Here is a 24,088-nt window from a genome sequence, read left to right on the forward strand (position 1 = left end):
AACCAGAACCAGAATGTTGAAATTAAGTGCTAAGACTTTTTCTTCACTGACAAGCTTCATGCTAAAAGTGACTCTGTTACAGTTACACTTTCCCTCTAAATACCTGCTTCATGTGGAGCGGTGTCTTCACAGTGGTACATGCATGGAGAGAGGGCCAAGGCCTCAAACATTAATGCCAAACATCTGGAGCTGCTATTAGGACGTATAGAGGAGTAAAGAAGGAAATGTTGGAATTAAGGGCTTCTATCAATCTTTATTGTCCATGGGCTGCACATGTGTTTCAGAAATCTACAAGGAGACTGTTCATCTGTGCTTTTGAGTGTGTCTGGCCTAAAATTCTTTAGTAACATCCGTTTGTTTTCCTCCGCACAAGGGCAAATGTGGTTTAACTACAAAAAAATGTATGAAAGGCAGGCCTATTTATTAAATGAGAGTTAAAAAAACCAACATAAATGGCAGACTGAGAGGTAAAAATACATAATGATGGAAGCCAAATGCTTGCAAGTCAGGAACCCATGGCTGCTTATAAGAAGTAATTACAGAATATTTTGAATTTGTAATTATTTTGAGACAATGGTGGATACTCAATTTAAAAATAAATTGTAATGTCAGTAATATTTTTATTTTATTTATATTTTAACACCTTTAAAAGTAATAAAAAATAGATAATAATTCTAAAAACACGCACAATTAAGACTAATAAATCCAAAAATAAATAAATATTTGTCGTCACTTCCTGTCATGTGTAGTTGTGCTTCCGGAAGGTGGGGTTTTGTTTCAGGAGGAGCGGTTTGCTTTGGAGACCCAATGCCTCAATATGCGCTTTTAATGCGGCACAGCTCGAGATAGTGTCAACCGGGAGAAGAAACACACTCCTGCATTTGTAAGTCTTATTTACCTCTTTAACGGAGCGTATTGTAATCATGCGATCGCTTTTGAGATTAGATAGTGCGGCTTTACGCTACCACACCTGTTTTAAGCAAGCGACCATTGGACCCTGACTGACCGCTCATCGTTTACTATCACTTTTATCAGATTAATATGAATGAAGTCCTCACACTTTAAATGATGCTTGCTCATTTGTAATTTGCTTTATTTTATCTATCAAAACGGTGGCTACATGTTGCTTATTCTTAGCAGCATGACCATTGAGTTATGTTATCAGTGATGCGGCTATTATTAGCAATGAAATGTGTGATAGTTGTCTCTCTCGCTTTTACTGTTTCAGGGAGGCCACAAGCAGCTTTTCTATTATATATTTAACAATGTTAGTATTTTCTATCACTGTATTTTTTTTCTTTGGGGTATTTTGTCTTTGATTCTTTGTATAGTTGAATGTGTAGTTGAAGGAATTGATGTTTTCTGGCTTCTGTTGTCTTGAAGTGATTGCTAACTTTCTAAATTGTGATATGAGGTTTTTAAGTCTTCTACAGAATGCATTGTGTCTTAGCCGATATAGTTACTAATACAATATACAATGTCCCCCTATCAACTACCTCCTGCTTTGTGTTAAAGTTCCACCCTGGAGGATATGACACACCCTGACTACCTCATGTGTTAAATGACTATTTTTTCTATGAGTAAAACTGACCAGTTTCTTAATTTATCATTTCTTAAATGTCATTTCAAATCTACTATAGAAACAACATAGAAACCACATGAAAACAAAATAGAAACAATATAGAAACAACATAGAATAAAGTTTTGCATTTTGGGCATAAAATGTGACTAATTCTGTTAGCTCCCTTCTCTAGAGTTGAGTGTTCGTTTGCTGTTTTTCATTTGGGTGTAACTTTCTATTGTCAGGCTGTATTTGTTTGTTGACATCTTTAGGTTTCACACTTCTGACCCATTAGCTCATTCGTTTACTGTACACATAGGCACTCCTTATAGAACATCATTGTCTCCATTAATCTTTGCTTAGTCATAACTGTATTATTATGTTAGGGTTGGTAACTCAGTTGTGCTGAAACAGGGATGTAATATTATTGTATGATTCTAAAAAATATCTTTATTTTGTGTGTGTGTGCGCGCTTCTCACAAGCATTGCAATTAGATTTGCAATTTATGTTTTTAATGATAAACTTCTGCTCTGTTACTTTTTTAGCCATCAATATTAGAGACAAAACTGAAAATATGAACTCCTAAACTTCTACAAGAATCCCATCTCCCTTTTCAAGAGTTAAAAACTACAGCTGTTTTTACATGACAGGGCAGGGTATTTTCTTGTTTGCAGAGGTAAATGTGTGCTAAATATAATACAGTCTAATTGTGACTCTTCAAACTGACCCAACCCTATTTTTTTTATTATTGCTTATTATAGGCCAATTGTTGACTTCTCATGAATATTTTCTAATTTATGTTGCAGTTTTACAAATATTCATTTTTTATGACATGTAACAATTTCCAACATAAAGACTTTAGGTTGACTTGACAAGAATGTGTGGGTTGATGTGTCAACAATGATACTGCTGATTCAAGCACAAATGTTGGTGACAGAGTTGAAGCTCGTGAGACAGGATGGCTCACAAAATTACAAATATACAAAATGTGTTTATCCTTTTTCCTGTATTACAGTTTTTAGTTGTCAACAATATTATGTAACAGTATCACTATTAAATTCTTCAAAGTATAACATAATGTGTCTTTTTGGTGTACTTGATCTTCAGTATTGATTTCTAAAACTACATCCATTTTCTGTTAAAGCTGCTGTGCATAATTACAGAGTCCAGAAGGATGAGATCATGGGTGACTAAAGGTCCTGTGAAAAAGGTTTGCTGCATTCTTTCAAGTTCTCTTGAAGGATAATGTTTATTTCCCCGTAGGTCAGAGTCAGACTATACCTTACTCCTCTTGTCTCCAGGATCGTATCTCCTCATTACTGGAGCAAACATTTTCCGATATATGTGCGATATATTGCTGAAGTAAATATAGACAATAAACTATTATATGGAATGAACAATATTATTAAGTGTATGAGCAGCAATAGATAAATGGCAGAAAGAAACACATTTGTAGATAGTTTGTACTTGTAATGAGTCGTTGAAATCATTTATTCAACATTTTTCAGCTCCTTTCAATCCTACCACAGTGCAAGAAAATAAAACAAATGTCCTCACAAGAGCAAAGAAAAAGTACCCATGACAAATATTGACCCTAAAAATTATTATTTTATCTATCACATATTGAATGATAAAGCAATATAGTAGCTATTGTGACAGCCCTTTTTAAGTCTAGTCCTTTAGTTCCTCTGATTTGTTCTGTGTCATACTTGGATGAGTTTCACAAAAGACCATGTATATCCTCCTTAACTTTAGACAGATGGGATATAACTTGTGATAATGGATTAACTGTCATTAATTATGTCACTGTAGTCAAAGTTTTGTTTAACTTTGGTTGGAGATACTTGGTCCTATTTCTTTCCAATAAATGTGAAGATTCTGGCATATTCTGGTAGTATTTATATAGGCAGTTTGTCTTAGCTGGCATGTAAAACATTCGAAACTAAAAGTAATGTTATGGTTATGCTGCAGGGACCAAATAAGATTTGCCAGACATTTCTGATTAGATTCTCTGACATGTAAGTGTGTAATCTAGGAAAACAGTGCAATGTGTCTTCTGTGTGTAATGCTATGCAGTCTTAACTATGGGGCAACATGCACATACCTAAACATACACCTCATAGGTAAGGTCATGTCCTCTTTTTTATAACAATAACATTTGTAACATAGTGATGTTCTTATGCAATGATTGTAGTAAGATTGCGTATAGACACTATATTACGTTTGGGCTTGCATAGTTGGAGTGGAAATGAACTCATTTGTTACAGCAATTAACCAGTGCTTATTGTATGTTGTTGTACAATTAACTGAACATGAATTCAGTCATTTCTATCAGTCAGTGTTAAGGTTTTTCTGACCAAGAAATCTGCAGACAATCTTCTGTCTGTTAAAGCATGTAGTTTGAAGCAGAGTTCAGATTTTAAGTCTGTACATCTGTAAAATTTTCAATTTTTAGTGTTTAATAGCAATAATTAAATGTCTGTTGTTTATGCTCTGAATTTGTTATTATTTTTTCTAAAAAAATAACATTGAATTTAAATGTGTAAACTTTTAAAATGAAGAAAAAAATTTGTTTATTTGTATCATATCAGACCTATACTACTGTACATACTATGTATACATAATATGTTGTTAACTCAGGAGATATTCCCTTTTTTCCCCCTGCATTTTACCATGCACAGGTTGTTGTCAAACCCTGCTTGCAAGTCATCCATTCTAGTGTACTGAACAAGCCACCAAGCTACCATCATATGCTATTTTTGTTTGACTTTAGATTATGCAGTAAAATATATTTTGCAAAAACTGTCATGCAGGGACCTTCTTCAAACAACTTCAGTACTTTGGTTTGAACTGTTGCCACTGTTAGTATTTCATTACCTGGTCTTAACTTTGAAATAGACAAGTACACATTCGCCTTGTCCCACTCATCCATCTTGTAGTTTTCATCTCAAACCTACAGACAGAGATATTACACAAGGCCCTTCTACTGAGAATATGATTTTATGCCTTGGCAGTGAAAGGACAGGTGTAAATTATCAAAATGAGTGACAGGCTGTACAGATTTCTCCTGCTTTCCTCAGGGACACTGCTGCTGTAAAAACCTCTTGTATTATGCCCCTATCTGACAGTTTCAGATCCACAAAGATGTCGTTGTAAAACGGCGCTTTTGGGTTTTCTGTGCAAAATGAAAAATCAATGACATCCTATTCAGTCACCCATGTCTCAATATGATTTTACTGTTGCAAAAATGAATGAACACTATTTTTTCCCATGAAGATTGAACACTGTTTTAAAGTAGAAAAAAAAGCTTGTTGCTAATGTGATCGCTTCATTTGATGGTACAAAATGCTGTCTTTAATTTTGTTGTTCCAGACCAGTTGGTGTGTCTTGCTAAAAATCTAAATTTTCAAAGTTGTGATTATAGCATCACAACATATTGCAATTCTTTGAGTCTAATCATTTAAGATGTCTGATCCATGGTTGTTAAGTTCAGTTTAGTTCACATTTTGATTTTAAGTGAGCTAATTTGCTCAAATCTTGGCATGTTGGCTAAACGTTACCAGAGGCACTATGCTTAAACAGGCACTGTGTAAGTTTTTTGGTGGAGGGTCTGCCACCTGGTTGTCTGGAATGTTCCGCTATATGCCATTAAACTTATCTATCTCCATGGATGACATTTTAGCTAACATACTTTGATGTTATTTAGCTCATTTCCCTTGTTTTTGAAATACACTTGTTTTTCCGTTGTGTTGTATAAGCAAGAAGAATGGTGGCACTCAACTTCACAAAGTAGTAGCTTTACAAGTTTAGATACATTTTCTTATGGTTTCATGCTTTACGTGGAGATAATGTTGTTTACTGCTACTACATCATAAAAAGGCACCTCGTAACCCTGTCGACTCTCTCCTGTATTGTTGAATTACCTTCACTATCCCAACATAAGCAGCTGCAGTGGAGCATTGGGCCAGAACGAATAGATTTGTTGAGAATGCACACTGCTATCTGGACCTGCTCTGTCTGGGCCTGCTGCATCAAGCCAGAGGAATGCTGGGTAATGGCAAAGACATGGGGCATGATTAGTGAACTTCTGGGAGGTACTAGTAACCCTACCTTTTGTACAGGCCCAAAGAAATGTGTCCTTACTCTGTGCAAGCTTGCATCTCCACAAACCTGATATTGTCATGGAAACAAGCAAGGCCTCCTCCTGTTTGTTCTATCCAAATATTGTTATTTCGGATATAATATTCCACAGTAGACATAAAACCCATCTATATAGGGGCTGCTGTGGTGGTTTAACAAAGAAATTGTGTGCAAAAATGTGTTTGGCAATACATCATGGAGTATCTTGTGCAATAAATCGACTCCTGGGGAACCCTTTGATTTCCAGCCCTAATCTACAGTACACCCATGGAAACAAGCAAGTGACATGCCCCCTCCAACTGACATTTTGTACTTTTTCTTAATGTATCAGAAAGTTAGTGATTTTGCTCTAAACATTTCATTCATAACAGAATTTTATTAGCTTTGTATTTCTGATTACACAATTTTTATATTTGACTGGAAAAAGAATTTGAATCATGTGCACTGCCACAATGTAGAGCCCAGTTATTGCTTTTGAAAACCCTGAAATCTTGCTGAATAATTTGCATGTCTTCTTAAAAAATGAAAATTCACCCATCTTTTCAACAAAGCTCCCTCTATGCACAGTCCAGACCTTACATTTTAGTATGCAGTGTAGGGAGCCCTAAAATCTTAGGATCGCTTCAGCCATCTTAAAAACTGCTTTTTTGGTACATTAATTTTAGTATACAGTTTTTACTCTGTGCATATTGTTGGATTGTCTTTTGTCGGTAGGTTTGAAATTGCTTTATACGTGAACCTTTTTACTGCATATACCACATGACTGCAGGTAGCTCATCCATTTTTATTGTGAGTTGTAAAAGCAGTGTGAGACTTTGCAAGTACTTGAGGGAAATGGGGAATTTTACTTTCTTTGGTAAATTGAATAAAAGTATTATCCTTGTACTTGTTACCTCTTTTGCCTAATTGGATAAAATTCTATTGTGTGGGTTGTGCTAACTCCCTCATATAAGGTTGCTTTGAACTTTTTATTTATATATTTATTTGTGTTCGCTTGCTGGTGGAAATGACTTTCCTCCGCAAGGTGGCTGGGTGCTCCCTTAGAGATAGGATGAGGAGCTCAGTCACATGGGAGGAGCTCGGAGTAGAGCCATTGCTCCTCCATCTCGAGAGAAGCCAGCTGAGGTGGCTTGAGCATCTGTTCCGGATGCTTCCTGGGTGCCTGTTCTTGGCATGTTCCACCGGAATAAGGCCCCAGGGAAGGTCCAGGACACGCTGGAGGGAACTTGGGGTCCCCCGAGAGGAACTGGAGGAAGTGTCTGGAGTTAAGGAAGTCTGGTAGTCCCTGCTTAGACTGCTACCCCCATGACCTAGCCCCGGATAAGGGGAAGAAAATGGATGGATGGATTTATTTGTTAGAGTTAAATATCCCATGTGCATGGACTCTTATTTTAATGTTATATAATACACTTTATTAGTTTAACAATACTTGTTTGAAAGAAATGCATTTACGTCATGAGTCTTTATGTAGTCCTTTCTAAGTAAAGCACGGATTACATTTTACTCCCATATGATTTCAGTTACAATATGTGTTATGTTTTAAGACAAAGTATGTGATCCATTAATTCGAAATCACCCCGCCTAGTTGTAATTCTTCTCACCAAATCACTTTCCAGAGCGCTATTGTTTTGATGGAGAGGAGTGACTTCATCATTGGTTTTCCTCCAGCTCTGACAGATATTTACCGATAACATTTGGAGCAGTGCCAATCAGGTTACACCCACGCTCCCCTGGCCTGCTCTGTTTTTACTGGAGACAGTTCAGCTGCATTCATGATCAGGGAAACAGACTTTGGGCTAATCTCAGGTCTGTGGAATTTCTACTGCTCTGTTCTGACCAGCGCAGCCCCCACAGTGTCCATCTGCGGATAAGAGGAAAGGGGGAGGAGGAGGGCAGGAGTCAAGTTTGCTTTTTGGAACTCATATATATAACTTAGTTTATTAAACTATATTGCTTTAAAGTAGAGCTGTTATGTTATGTATTGCATATTGATTCCGGATTTCCCAATACTGTTCCAAATCCCCAATCAGACATGTATTGGGAACATAACGTTTATAAAAAATGTGTTTAACTTGTAAAATATGCCATACCCCAATTCAGTCCTTTATTTGACAGTCCACAGGTTTGATTGGTCATTTTCAAATAGAATTTCTGGTTTTGGATTTGATTTATATTCTGCAAAAAAAATTCTTGTGCAAAATGGGAAAGCAGAAAAAGTGAAAATGACCAGTGTGGCTTTTGCTTTTTTAATGAATTCATCTATTTTGTAGTTGAATTTAAACACAAAGATCAGCCAATCCTAAAAGATCTATTCCTAGGTTTCAACTGTGTGTTTCCTGGTGACACTTAAAGGTCTGTTCACAGTTCAAAAGATCTAATAATTTGTTTTAAATCTGACTGTTGCCATAGCAATTAACACATTTCATCATTCTGAAGCCCATAGAGTGAAACACATTGCACAAAAGAGGGCTTAGTTCATATTCTTGGTATATAGGAACCATTTGCCTTCTACAGCCCTGTCTGCTCCCTAATCTTGTCTTGCAGTCCCTGTGAGCCTGGCAGATCTGAGCGACCCTCTACAGAATGTGGAGGGATCAGGAAGAGCCCACAGACACCAGAGGCATCTTAATGAATTCTCCTGCCCACTCAGTGCCCAGTTCACTGTCATCTATATTTCAGCAGCTTAGCACCAGAGTGGTCTGACAGTCTCACTACCGCCCACTGTAGCCTTTAAAAAGCACAGGGCCTTCTCCTCTTCATTATCAGGCGCAGTTATGAACTCAACCTTAAGTGACTTGCCAACTGGTAGAAATGCAGCTTTAAAGGATCATATGGAAAATGTGACGCAATTTGATGTGATTTTGGCATTTGCAAAGCTATTTATATGTCACATGTTTCAAGAGATATTGTCCACAAGAAGAGACTATTGTAGGGATGTAATGATATCCAAGTCTCTTGGTACGATATCACGACATGCATCTCATGGTATGATATTTATTGCGATATTTTGCAGAGGCCAATATAACTGTAGATAGGACACTTTCTTGCTTTTAAAATACCTTGAACTGAAATGAATCATGGGATATGTAGTTCCCTATGTTTATAAACTGTTGCTACTAATAAAACTGTGCATTTAAGCAAAGGAACTTGTAATTTGATACATTGTGACAGCTCATGATATTATTGTGAGACTTTTGACAATCCGATATTACACTATTTCAGTTATTGTTACATCCCTAGACTATAGCATTAAATAATTGATTCAAAGTTGGTTGATAATTGATCTATTTCCTTATTTAAAAAAAAAAATTATTCATCACTGTTCTTAAATGAATTATTTTCAGATGAAGCTGTACATATTGCTTGGAGATTGGTAAATCAAGATAGGGATGGCAGATCTTCTTGCAGTTTGATATTACAATATATTGATCCAAAAGATTTTTTATTTAACAAAATTATATTAAAGTAACATTATGATTATGAAAATCTTATGAAAACACCTCCACTTTGGCTTAATTTTATCAATCAAAAATCGTCCTAATATTTCCTTGGTCTTAAGGAAATAAATAAAGTTGTAGTAATTAGTAATTAGAGTTAATAATTTTATACAACATATTTAAGTTCATGAGAGAGTAAAGTTGTAATTTGATCTGGTTTGAGATTGTGGATATGTGTAAAATGGATGGAGATGTAGCATTATTATTATATTTAAGTATGTAGTGTTGAGCTAATGGCACATTTGTAGCATTTTGTTATTTTAAATTGTGAATAAACGACTGTAAGCATTTCCCTTTTCACACTCTGAATGCACCCGTAGCATTTTTTTTTCCTGTAATTGCTTTATTTATAAGACCTCAATATGGGCTGCAAACTAGGTTACTTGTAAATAATTTGAAACTGTGACCCCCCCCCCTCCTCCAGTTAAAGTGCTGAGTGGGCAAAGACACTGCTGTCCGGTGTATCTGTCAGTCGGACTGTCCCCCCTGTGGGCCCTGTGATTGGTCTGGTGACTCAGAACAAAAACAGGAAGCGCATGGGTCAGACTTCCTGGTTCTGGGTGAGAGAATGCCACTTTCTTCTCCCCAGGGCACTCATAAATGTGAGTTTGAGTGTTACAAATGCTACAATAATGACAAAGTTTGAGAGCAATCATTTGTATTGTGTAAAGTTTTCAAATTGGATTTCACTTGGATAGGGTGAAAAGTTGTCAACAGCATAGAAATAAGGGCTGGGTGATATAATGTTATAAACTTCATCTTGATCTGATCCCTGCACTGTTTGGTGATATCGTCATATTGTTATATATTGTTATTCAGTGCATCTGTTTATTGCAATATCCAAATGCATATACTGTCTTCCATGCACGCTCTTCTTATTTGTTAGCTACGTTATACATAATTTACGATCAAATTGAAATTGCACTAGAAAATCATTTTCAATTTTGGGCATAGAGGCCCTTAATGAAAGATGATTGATTATGATTTAAAAATAACAATACTGTCACCTTTCAACACTCATATCTAATAAAAACTAAAGCACCATTAAAGTACTCTACCTTGGACTAGTCAAAGCAGATGTAATTGCAGTGGATTAGCTGCAAGTTTACCTTAAAGGACCCGTGTTACACTATTTTCTAATCTGTTATAATGTTGTTTCCTCATCAGAAACATACCTGCAGTTGTGTTTTGTTTCATTCACACATGCTTAACATACAAATCCTGCATATACAGGCTCAGTTCTTTTCTCAAACTGAAAACTCTGTTCCACCTTGTGATGTCATGGCTGTGTTTTTAAACTCTACACACTGTCGCTAGAATCATTTGGATGATTTAATATCTGGAATTGTCAAATCAAAGTAAAAGATGGCTATTAACTTAAAAACTTCTGCTTCATGGCATCACCAGGTGAAATGGAGCATTTGGCGTTCTGGAGATGTAGACAGCTAAATAATAATTACTCAAACACAGGACTCGGTATCATTAAGAAGTTGCTGATGCAATACATACCTCGATACATAGACCACGATACGATACATATCTCAATACAGTGCACTTTCGGTTCGATATGATATATTTCAAATCTATTCGATACAATTTAATAAAAATAAATGCTCTTTGTTAAACCACTTCTTGTGCAAAGTTCATATGAAATACAAATATTTTAATTATCAAAACTGAAACTGAAAATGTCAAATGTGTTGCATAAACAAGTTTCCTTCCACTAAACAGGCAACAAAACTGTAGCGCTGTAACAAAAGAATTGAGAAAAATATACCAAAAAATACTTGCAATATATCAATACAGCAGTCCCCGATATTGATACTGTATCATCAAATTAAACTATACCATATATCAATATTTCGATATTTTTGCTCACCCCTACTCAAATATGAATGAAAAAAAACACAACTCCAGGTATGTTTTTCATGAGGCAACAACATTATAATGGCTAAAAGCTCAAAAGGGTCAATTTTGAGTAATATAAGACCTTTTTAAATAAAGATTCCATCCATGCATGCGTTGCTGTTCATTGGTCTTTAATGAATTAATGGATAATACTTGATTTTTAGATTAATCTTGACCCACTTTGTAAATTCGTTCCCCTCTCATAATTTCCTAGGCACAATGCCTCTCAAACCCTACTTCCAGCATGACTTGATTAACCCCACACTCCTTCCATAATTTGATTTAGTTGACTTCCTGCTAGATGCATAACTTCATCTCGGAGATACACTACTTCGCAGTACATTTACAAAACAAACAGCTAAGCGTGCCGTCTGTCATCCGTCTTGTCTCCTCGGCTCCTCGCTTTAGGGACTCTGTGAAATGTTTACTGTTTAGGAGGAGTGGGTCTTGAGCGATGAATCAGCCCGCTCTACCTATTAGCATGACATCCGAGCGCCGCAGATAAAGCAATGGCAGGAGCTTGTTTACGCAGACTTATGTGACAACAGAGCATTAAGTCATCTGAGAAAATGTAGTCCCTAGCGTGTTTCGTAGCACTTTCAACTTTAGATCAAACTGTGTCATGCTACTGTTACCTTTTGATATGAGTCGACACCTGGGTTTGTCTTTGTACTTATTTAAACAGATCAGGGAAGACGGCACACAGCTACAGCCTGATTCTAAAGGTCTTTTGTTGAGGTAATGTTTGTAGAGGCTAAAATGACACTCATGTTTGGTGAAGTGGTGAAGTTGTTACTGTACATTTAATTGTATATTTACAAAAGAGGTGGGTCAGTAACGTTTATTATTATTTTATGGAAGCCTGCATGGGACAAGCTCATTACTTTATACAGTGGTTAGCAATTTAACAAAATCATCTAGGTGCTTTATTAACAACTTAACTTGACTTTCTGAAATAAATAATAAAATTGAAATATCTTGCTTTTAGTTTTTTTTTAAATTATTATTATTTTAATTTTAGTCTAAATTGAAGTTTTCTCATGCCTCCTCCATACAATACCATTCAAAGGTTTGGACTCACCTTCTCATTCAGTGTTTTTTTTCCCTTTTTCCTTACTTCTTTCTTCATTTTATGTACATACAGATGACATCAAATATATGAAGCAAGATATATGGATTTATTTAGTATAGAAAAAGTAAAATCATTCTGTTAAATACTTTTTGATAAAGCAAATGGTGGCTAATTTGAGAGGAAAATAATGTAGTAAGAATAGTTATTTAACTTAATATTTTCTTTGCTACATAATCCCATATATCTTGCATCATATATTTGATGTCTTGGTAACACTTTATTTTAGGTAACACTTACTAAAATCCAACTACCTGCTAATTAGCATTGTTGTAGATGATTAATTTGTCATTAGTTAATGTTTTTTTCAGTTTATTTATTAATTTCTAATCCCCCATACGCTTATTCTGCTATTAGTTATACATTTACAAACACTTTCCTATAAATACACTATTAAGGACTAGTAGCACAAGAAATGTAGTTTTTATTTATTTGCACTTAATAAATTTAGTTTACTCCTATGTCCAACTAGTCATGAATTAAGTCATTAAGCTCTTAATATGTTCCCCATTCTGAAGTGATGTTTGATCTTAGCTAATAAATGACAAGTTTGACACAAATTAAAATGAATATGGTCCCTACTCTAAAGTGGTCTCTTCTTCACACTTAATTCATGTATTGTGACATGCATATTCATAGTTGGTAAAAAAAAAAAAAGTGGGGGAAAAAAAATTAATAATTGGATGAGAGGGTGTGTCCAAACTTTTGACTGGTACTGTATCTACCTATAGTGAAAAGATCAGTAATTATGATGGCATGTAGGCAGACATTGTTATTGTAATTTTCAGCCATCTTATGTCATGAAGCTTCAAATATAATGGACAGAATTGAATTTTGGGTATATATTTTGGGTATTTCAATGTTGTGTTTCTTTTAGAGCAGCCTTGCATAATAAAGGATTTAAATTTTATATCAGGGTGCCTCAGAGCTTTTGTTTGCTTCTGCTACTTTTTGTACTTAGTGCCACAGAAAGGCTGAGCTGATAAGATTATTACAATGCATTTTTACAGCTTGGTCACAGTTAAAAAATTATACATCAGGAAAAGGGGAAGTACAGCTGCAGTTAACAGTGAGGGCGGGGTCTGTAGTTCAAATAGATGGTCAGTGACTTCTCTTTTGTTTTAACGATCTTTGCACGTGGTTCCCCAGTCTTATATTGCATTCATAAACCCTCTCTGTCTGTAGAATAATGGCTGCAGCAGTTGCTATCATCTTCAGTGACCTTTTCATGGCAAACTTTATAAAGTTGGAGGATTCATGAGTAGGCACTTTGGCACTTTGATGGGCGAGTGGCGGAAAGGATTTAAGAGGAGCTGGAGCCAAGCCTAGAAGACGCGTTGGCAAGATACAGCTGTAATGAAAGCTTTAAAATGACAACTGTCTGCTGTTACACTTGTCAAAGGAGCTGGGCAAAATGTCATGGAAGATACAATAATAGGACACAATAGTTATTTTGAGAGTACATGCAAAGTACATGCAAATACTATCTAGTAATGTTAAAAAAAAAGTGATGGGCAGTATATTGGTTCATCAAATAAATCAGTATGTGTCTAATATTTAAATTGTATAACTTTTAGGTTGGAGCTCAGTCTCCTGCCTGTTTCTGTGGATATATCATTGCTCTGCCTGGAATGTTCCACAGTGTGACATTAGACAGCTCTCCCTTAAATTTAGTCATTGACAGGAGGTTTTATAGCTCAAGGATACCTAGAAAAACAGGCATTCTGAATGAGTGGGGTCACCTCTCCACAGATCTGACCTGTAACTTGGTCGATCCAGTTTGGTCTCCATGATAATAGAAAGGTTTAACGCCACACTGTTGTTGTGTAAAAAATTATATCGATCTTGAAGAAAAAATAATCAATCCATATGCAGAGCCCAATGAGTTTTTGGAATACAGACAAAGGTTTATTCTTGTTATAGCAGATATGGACAGGGCCTAGGCCTGCCCTGGCCACAGACCAACATCCTCTCTTCCAGCAGCATGTCCCTCCCATGTTAGACCCCTCTGAGCATCCCAGCTCTGAGTCTCTGCCCCAGAACATCTCCTCTTCCATGTCCCCCAGAGCATCTCCCTTCCAAGCGCATTTGAGCTCTGAGTATTTATACAAAAATACAAGTTACATACATATCAAAGCAGAGTGACAGTTGTTTCACACATTTGTGCTAGTCAAATTAACAACATTTGAGAACAGCTAAGACAACAAAGAGCTTCCTGAGGGTGGGGACAGTTGTGTCTGCTGAGCCTTTGTTAATGACATGTTAATGACTGGTCTGGTTCTCAGGTAGAAATCACATTCATTTGCACAAAGACAGATTGAGAGAACTCTTTCCATAATATAAATTTCCATCACACTGTCTCCATGGAAAAAAAGCATTGGACGGACCATCCACCAGAAAAGTTACACAATCCACCTTATATTTAGCATATATGCCCCCACAGAGCTAAAACTATGATGTTTACACAATCAATCATGCAATAAATAATTTCTATCCTAGATGAATCCCTTTTTTTTTAACAAAAGTGAAAGTCAAACAAATTTAAGTTAAGTTGATTATTTAACTTAACTAGGTCTTAACATGAGTTTTTGACCTTGTTATGGTTTTTAAAGTCTTATTAGTATCTGCAAATATGGAAACACATTTAACCACAGTTTTAATGGATTTTTTAATTACGTCATCATTTTTATGGTGTGAATTTTGACACCTGAAACTGCAGCTGTATATTTACTAAACACCCTGTAAGAATGCTTGATGTGCTAATACCTTTTTTTTGTTGTTTACAGGTTGTGTAGGTGACTGGAGGAGCGTCTTATGTGTGTGATAGTGTGAAAGAGACAGAAGAATCCAAGATGGCGACCGGAAAGAATAAAAATCAGAGCTCGTTGGTGCTGCACAAAGTGATCATGGTCGGGAGTGGAGGAGTGGGCAAGTCTGCTCTCACGCTGCAGTTTATGTACGACGAGGTAAGTCCAATTAATCTGTGCACTTAATTACATTTTAATCGAGATCAAGAATTAATTATTAGTTACTGTCATTGAAATGCTTGGCTCTATTTAATGAATATGTCTACAGCCAATTCTGTTAATTCTGTAGTTAAAGCATGTGTTTTGGAGCAGAGTTCAGACTTTAGAGGAATAAATTGGACTACTTTTTGTGTTACATGGATCTGATTATAAGTACTTTCTTTATGTGAAGAAAATCTATATCGAATGCTGTATTTATTAGTTTTTAATGAGAAAAGATCAAATTGATTAGATTTTTAGCTATATGGCCCACTGTAGTACAAACAGACAGACAGGTTTGGTTGTTATTTTGTAGTCTTTCTCTTTTTTATCATTCATAATCATTCAGCAGTTAGTTCATCTTAATCAAGCTTTATCGAAAAATGTTCCCCTCATAAAAGTTAAAATTGCTAGGGACAAATTACATCCAACCAAACAACAATGTCCAATCGTTAGAAGATAAGGTTTTGTGGTCTCTCGTTTGTTAAATATTTGAAGATGTACCTTCTTTGTAAACCTCAAGTTACCTCTGCTCCACAAATTATAATGACTTAGTGTTTTTAATGGAATCTCAAGTGCCTCCTCACCAGTTAGCTCTTCATTACATTTGAACATCCTTTGGGCAAGAGGACCATTTAAAAAAGTTTAAACGGTTGTTAAATGAGAATACAATTTGCATGAAAATGAAATAAAAATAAAAAATGTGTACAGATTTGTTTAGATAAGAGTCCAGTATCTGACTAACTGTAACTAATTATTAGGGATGTGTCAAGATCTCAAACCATAAGATGTCACAAGGCAAAACTGACACAAAATTGCGCACAAAATAATTTCCATGTGTTTACATTTGGATGTGATTAAAGAAAAGATCATCGCAATTAACACCGCTTGAAAAGCTGTAGTCCCAAAAAGCAATGCTAAAATGACAGCACAAATATAAAATAAAGTAAGCAAAAAATGATGAGGCTAAAACTGTGAACCGAACCACACAATTTATTTATTTTGTATTATGTCAAAATCTCATCTTGTGCTCATGGACCCAATCTCCTGTCTAGTCTTGTGGAAATTGTCCCACCCTTATAATTGGGATTCTCACATCACAGCTCATAACTTTACGAAACCTGACTAAGCATTCTGTAGTATTTTGTGTGTAAATGATCCCCGTTGACCCCCAGTTTGTGGAGGACTACGAGCCCACGAAAGCAGACAGCTACAGGAAAAAGGTGGTGCTGGACGGAGAGGAGGTGCAGATCGACATCCTGGACACGGCCGGACAGGAGGACTACGCTGCCATCCGAGACAACTACTTCCGCAGCGGAGAGGGCTTCCTGCTGGTCTTCTCAATCACAGAGCACGAGTCCTTCACCGCCACTGCTGAGTTCAGGTACGTCTTAGGTCCATAGTCATCTGGTGCATTTTGTCCAATAGATGCCAGTGGGTGTTACTGTACATATTGCCTGTGTATCTGTCAGTTACCCAGCAAAGTTAAAGGTAATCTGGGCTGAGTTATGAATGCTTAAAATCTTAATTAGCTGTGTACTTTTATAATCTTTGTCGCTATTGCACATAACAAATTGTAGAGGCTCAAAGAAGGAGCAGTTACAGGGCTCAACTTTAGCAGGAACATGCTTTTTACTTTTGAAGAACTGCCTTTCTTGCTGACACCAATTCCATATAATAGATGCCAGTGACTGTATGTGTATTGGAAACATTGTAAATGAACCTGGTTTCTAAATATATGTATATTATATGCCAATGTTTAAAGTTGCACTTTAACTCTTCTGGTGGATCAAACACTTGCTTATCTCCAGTTTGGAGCATTACCAAGAATGTTGAATAGTATTGTATTAAAATCTATGTCCATAGAGACAATCATGTGACTCCACCAAGCCAATTTAGAAGTTAGGACAGGCGTGTCCGTTCTCAGTAAGAATGCTTGTTTTCAAATATTCTCATATTAGAAACACATTGAATAAATCTGTGATAGATATATTTGATGCCATACTGTGGAACACTCCAGGCAAAGCAATATCATTTGCCTTTATTAGGATTTATATGGTTCACACTTCACAGCAGAAACGAGAAAGCATGAGTTAGCAGAGTTTAGTGAGCAACTGGACAGTTTAATCTGTCAGTCACATAAAACTTGTAGTTTATTAGTACATCTCCATTTACATAATCATTTTTAGTTAGATCCTAATCATTTTGAGAACTTTTACTAGCCCTTTTCGTTAATTAATTGATGCTCAGGGTATGCCTTTTTTCCCCTGAGAATTTCTCAACTACAGCTCTACTCTACTTGGGAGACATGCAGCTCTGCTATAAAGTGACATAGTGTACCTTTTAAAGTACCAGAGCAGATCAGTCCTTCACAGACAGCATATGGGTAGTGTAGTATTCAATTGTTGCGCTAACTCACACTCTAAATTAAATAGTGTTTTTGTTTCACATTTTAGTGAGTCTGTTTAGACACAGTGTGTCATAACAATGAGGGGTTGATTGTTGCATTTCAGATTTTGCATCATTGGCCACTGTCCAGTTTATTTAAACACTGCTTCAGGCCCATGGCTGTTGTAATAGGTTCCAGCTTTTGCCACATGATTGCAAAAAGCCGAAGATGAAGTAGGACATGACCGTATTTGTTTAGATTGCCAGTACAAATGGCTATTACAAAGAGGATGATGGGAGAAGAGCATTCGAGCTGCCAGACTGTGTAATGCATAATGAGTATTAAGCATAATATGACAGTGTCATTTAAATTGAAACAATGAAGCTGCTTTGTTTTGACAAGTGGGCTGCACAGGAACAATAACTTTAAACAAATGTTAGACTTGACTGGTACACTGTGCGCTTGGGGAAGTGCTTTACTCACACCAACCATATTTTATTCAGTGAACTTTAGGTTAAAACATTCCCGACATTTGTGAGAAAAAGAGAGAGAAGTTTAAAGGGCAACACATCAATAATACATGTTGTATTTTGTGGGGTCAGGGAGCAGATTTTGCGAGTGAAGGCTGAAGAGGACAAGATCCCCCTCCTGGTGGTGGGAAACAAGTCTGACCTGGAGGACCGGAGGCAGGTGTCTGTGGAGGAGGCCCGGGGTAAAGCCGAAGAGTGGGGTGTCCAGTATGTGGAGACATCTGCCAAAACTAGAGCCAACGTTGACAAGGTAAGCCTGAATTATCGATGTGAGATTTAAACAAAAAGATGTATACCAAGAATTATAGGATTATAGGATGCCTGAGGTAGCTTGAAGCTTTAACAGGGGAAACTTTTTGCTCATAGAAACTTCAAAAATGTACCAAAAGTACATTGAAGGAACAAGAATAACAACTCAGTTTCAATAAAAAACTCTAAATTAAAGCTCGGCTACCTGGTTTTCAAAGTGTGAAAGGAGGCAGTTGGTATTTCAATCAACACACAACCAATCCTAAATTAAATGCTCTTCTTTATCTCCGTGATCAATAAAATGTTTTATACCACGGTCGGTGAGAACTCCAACTGCTGCAGTGTGTTACATTTGCTTATAATTAGATACAGACATGACTTTTACAATATAGTCTATGGGGGACAAAAAGCAAAAGAATTAACATGTACATTTTCTAAGGGGGACAAAAATATGTACAGTACAATAAATAATGGTTTTGAATGGATTATTATTATTGATCCTATTGAGTAAAAGTAATTTGATGAAGACTGGGAATGATGGATTTGTCAAGGAAAATGTCAAAATTATAATCTATAAGAAGGAAGTGGAGAGACTGAGGAAGGTGATGGTTCTGCCGCTGTGGTGGAAATGAGGGAGGAGTGGAGAGGAGTGTAACTAAGGCAACAGAGAGGAAGAGAGAGACCACATTCATATAATAGACGTAAGAGGTGATTGGTTGACACGTGAAAGTTGTCAGCTATGATTGGCTGCGGCAGGAAATAATGTCTTTTTGGTGGAATTTACTTTTAGCATATGCACAGTGTTATCTTGCTGCACCAGCTAATCTTAATGCTTTTGAAGTCTGCTATTTAAGAAGCGGCTTTTATGTCAGAATCTGCAAGCTAGCCTCATCTTAATCTTATACAAATTTCCATATTCCCTCATCCCTTGGTGACATTTGAAATTCCTGAGATTGATGTTGTTGCATTAATAAACATGCACGGTGTGACGGTTCAAAAAGCCTTTACGCACAAATGAATTTCTTCTTTTTTTCTTCTCTTTCTCTCCATCTCCAGGTGTTTTTTGACCTAATGCGTGAAGTACGAGGCAAGAAAATGTCCGAAAACAAAGACAAAAACGGCAAAGGAAAGAACAAAAAGAACAAGAAGAGCTTCAAGGAAAGATGTTGTTTACTTTAAGCTTTTTTAATGGACCTTAACAAATCACAACACACACCTGTGGAGGACATGCTCGCCCAATCATCGTCATTTAACCTTTTTAAAGATGCACTGTGTAACTTTTCTAAGTTTGCGCAGCTCCTTGTCTCTGTGGAGATGTTATTGTTTTGCCTGGAATGTTTCAAAGTATGGCATTAAACACATTTATTGTACAGTTATTCAGGTGTTCTTATTGCCAAAACAGATTCTGGATAAAGTGCATACTTACTGTGAGTGGGATCTCCACAGATGTGACTTGTAACTTGGCTTAGTGGTGCCACGTCCACCTCTTCTCTGTGGAGATAATAATTTTAACACCATACTGTAGGACATTTTTGGGAAAAACACAAGCAGCAACATCTCCATGGAGACCAGCAGTTGGCTGAAAAGTTGCATAGTGCACCTTTAGCATAAGCTGGTTCATGGTTTTGTATCTATAGAGTGTTGTCTACCCCTTTCTGCCATTTTTGAATCAAATTTCAGCTGCTCTTTGATGACCATTCTGACCTGGATTGCTCATTGTTAGTCTACGGTCAAACTGCTACTGACACTAAGACCCTTGCTGCTTGTACATGAATGTTTTAAAAGCACATATTTTTTATGTTTGTGCAACTTATCCACAGGAAAATTGGGAGTTGTTTGAATTGCCTGTCAGAAATAGAGAGAGAATTATGCTTTGGTGTTTGTTTTTTGTAAATGACTTTGCTCAAATCCATAGCAACGACAAGCAGCAGAAGTCACAGTCAATACATTTGTCGTTATTATTTCAATGCCATACTATGGACTTGCAGCCTTGTAACCAGGTGAAACAATAAAATCACTTGTTTTATGCAGTGCCATATGCAACAAAAGTACAATGTGAACTTGCATGAAGGTTTGGAGATGCTCTCATCCACTGATCTACTTATAGTTACTGTCTAAATCCTCTCAAAATCAACTAAATGTTTACTCAGACCAGAACTGTCCCACCCATACCCCTAGACACTGAAGAATGATCTACTTTTTCCATTCTAGAGTTCACTTTATAGCACTACTCCTCCTTACCACCAGGGCTGCAGCATTTAGACAAAATACATTTTTAGTCAAACATTAAAATCATAATTGTTGTCTGGATTACAGGATTCATGGACTAGATGTTAGCATTATTACATCTAAAAGTCAAAAAAGAATAACCTATTTCAGATTTTCATCATTAAAACACTTGATTTGTAAATATTCTATATCTAGAAACCTTGAGTCACCATACTTTATTTATTTGATTTAAATGTGTTTTGAAAATCTAAATTTACAATAAAACAATTTACAAAGTACAACAATTGTTAACTGCAGTCCTACTTACCATCTAGAGGTTATATATTTTTATGTGTATTCTATTGCCATAAGAGTACTGTTTTTGCAAAATGCCTCAAAAGAAAAATGTAGTATAATCTGTACATAACATTTCGTAGCAAGGGTCTAACTCCAATCATGTCTATTCCTCAACTCTGCGATACTGTTGGGATTCAAATTACAAATGTCTACCTTTTTATCTTTTGTTGATTTTATTGTAAATCTACAGCTGAGCCCTTCTTATTTTCTGTTTGTATCTAAATATCTGTTGTCTTGTTCATTGAAAAAGTCAAACCTCAGTATGTATTATAACTGGAACATTCCTCTGTAACATTAGTAAAGTGTAATTAATTTTAAACACTGCCATAGGAGCACACTTTGCCAAACAGGGTTATTTAGTATTCTATTATTTTTTGGCCTTGAGAGGACAACTGGTGCTTAATACATACAACTATTCCCTCTTGAACAGTACACCACTGTCTGAGTGTATTGGTGTTTTATATTGCTTGTCTTTTAAATAGGGCTGCACAATATTGCATTCAATAGCTATTTAGAATTTTAGACATTTTCAATTACTTGTATTGATTAAACATTTCCATCAGTTTAGGGTCTACTTGAAAATGTAGAACTACACAAACTAATCTTTCCTTCCTTCTCAATCTTCCTAGTACAGAATTATATTATTATTATCAGATGCCCTTCCTGGTGTAACTCAGTAGGCTCTATTCACGCTTACAAACCAGGAAGACGTTTGGAAACATGTGATGACAACTTCCGGCAGGCTCTGTTTGCCGCAGTAAGCCTGACAAAACGTAGGAAAATGAGAAATTACCCAGGTTTCATCATCTACAGGTCATTGTAGCGTTCTGTTATGTTTGACTAATGAACAATTACAACCATATCTCAGTTTTCATAATTCACAACTCTGAGCACACTGGGTACATTAGAAGGGCCTCCATATTCAAGATTATTCCAAACATGTGTGTACAATCCCTCAGTCATCCAGGAAGAACCCATGGCATAAAGAGAAATTCAATTTCTCAACTCGACAAAAGTGTATTTGGTCAAATGTTTCACAGCTCATCCAAGCTGCTGCTCCTTTTGCCATGGATTCTGCCTGGACAACTGAAGGATTGTACACACTTCTTGAAAACAACTACAAGCCAACCATCATTGGACTGGTAACTGAAGAAGCAGACTGCATGAGCTGCAAAACGTATTCAACCAAATAAACTTTTGACCAATTGACAAATTCAATTTCTCCTTTTTGCCATTTATCCAAACTGCACATAGGTATGCAGCCTTCAGTTTACCACTGATGACATTTACTTCAATGGGTTTTATCATGGTCGGTCGGCGAGTCCAGTATCAGTAACTAACTAAAAAATAAAAGTTGTCATTGCATGTTTCCAAAAATCTTCCTTGTTTGTGACATAAGCGTGAATAGAGGATGGATCTATTAAAGCAACATAGAGCCTAGGAATAGAGCCTAATGATTCAAGCTTGGGACCAGCACAAATTGCATATTGGCTGCCTGGTGACCCCTAGTGGTTAGATTATGCAAGTTTTTTTTTTTTTACTCTTGCAGTTATAGTCCACAAATATACCAACACATATGATAATAGTAATTGAACAGGTATTGCAGATGAATTCCAATCAGAAGATCATGTGATAATACATTTGTTATATCATGCTGACTTTCATTTATCAATGTTAAGTGGCTTTTATTTTATGTACATTTTTATTTGTTATCCTTTCCTATAACCACTGTTTGTTTTGCTCTTGTCACAACTCCTCCACATCTTTTAATATAAGGCAGGTGCTGACAATCCAGGAAGCCGTCATGTCTCCTTTACATTTTGATGGCACACAAACCACTTATTTTTCCCTTCACAAAACATGCACTACATTGCCAATGCCTACGAAATGGGATTTGCTATGCTAAAAGTCAAAATGCTGAAGAGTTGTATACGTGCCAAGCCACACAGCATAGTGAAAGACGGTTGTTTTTAAAATGGTTGTGTGCTAAAGTCTGCTACTTTTTTGTGTGTGAGCTGCCACCAAGGGTCTATTAACTGTCATTTGTGAAAATACTTTGATAAATAAGATGTCTCTATAACACTGCCTAAAACCCTTTTTTGTAATTTGTCCTTCCATTTCCTTTGACTATTGTGAGTATGCTTTTACCTCTGGGCTGTGAGGATGATGCGAAATAAATGCTTTTTCTTTGTATTTTGTATAAAGATGTTTTTTTCCTCTCATTTTTAAGATGCATTTGAGACGGGACAGGGGACAGTAAGGCATGATAGAGCGAAAACAGTGAATCCTCTTAACCCACAACCAAACAGAATGTCTTTTTACAACATGTAACACAATGGTTGTTTGGTAGATAATAGTACTTGAAAGCTTTTTCTTTTTTGAATTTGGACTGAACAAGAACATTTTAAACATATCCAGGAGCTTTAAAATTTGAGAGTTCACTGAAATATTGCTTATTATTTTAATAAAAGAAGCATAATGAAAGTAATAAAGTAGCTTATATATTAAAAAACCCAATATATTGCCAACAGTTACTGCAAATAACTGCTTAAAGGTACACTATGTAATTTTTCTGCTTGTCTCTGTTATTGCATTGTCTGATTCACAGTTTCTCTCTGGCATTTAGTTCATCTATCTCCATAGAGACAACACCAGACCAAGTTTCAAGTCAGATCTGTGGAGAGGCGTCTCTGCTCACTGTAAGCCAGAGGTGGGACCAAGTCATTGTTTTGCAAGTCTCAAGTAAATATCAAGTTTTTGACCTGTAGTCCAAGTCAAGTCCCAAGTCAAATACAGGCAAGTCCAAGTCGAGTCTCGAGTCACTGGCTCATAAGTTCAAGTCATGTCCAAGTCGTCTGCTTTGAGCTTCAAGTAATTTCAAGTCTTTAAACCAAAGCACCAAATATAGCTTAGATTTTTGCAATTTATATGACTTTTAAACTAAATTGTGCTTAAAAAGTCATGGTATATTTATATATGAGCATTTATATAAGAGTTGTCGAAATGCTAGTTTTCCTTTTTAAATGTCTTGACAAGATCTTAGTGTGAATTATTACAGTCAGAATAGAAAGAATTAACATTTAGAAGTGCTAAATAATAGTTATTTTGTCATGT

General features: G+C 36.2%; 1 protein-coding gene across 1 annotated transcript; it reads left to right on the top strand.

The window, feature by feature from the left end:
• Window positions 1-740: 740 nt before the first annotated feature.
• On the top strand, window positions 741-23,167 carry ralba (v-ral simian leukemia viral oncogene homolog Ba (ras related)). Its single transcript, XM_020920421.2, has 5 exons — window positions 741-883; window positions 15,023-15,202; window positions 16,417-16,625; window positions 18,233-18,410; window positions 19,466-23,167. The coding sequence occupies exons 2-5, from the start codon at window positions 15,089-15,091 to the stop codon at window positions 19,586-19,588; spliced, it is 624 nt and encodes a 207-aa protein (XP_020776080.1). The 5' UTR covers window positions 741-883; window positions 15,023-15,088; the 3' UTR covers window positions 19,589-23,167.
• Window positions 23,168-24,088: the final 921 nt, after the last annotated feature.

This window comes from Boleophthalmus pectinirostris, unplaced genomic scaffold, assembly GCF_026225935.1.
Source record: "Boleophthalmus pectinirostris isolate CB_2022bp ecotype Guang Dong unplaced genomic scaffold, ASM2622593v1 HiC_scaffold_1, whole genome shotgun sequence".
Lineage (NCBI taxonomy): Eukaryota > Metazoa > Chordata > Actinopteri > Gobiiformes > Gobiidae > Boleophthalmus > Boleophthalmus pectinirostris.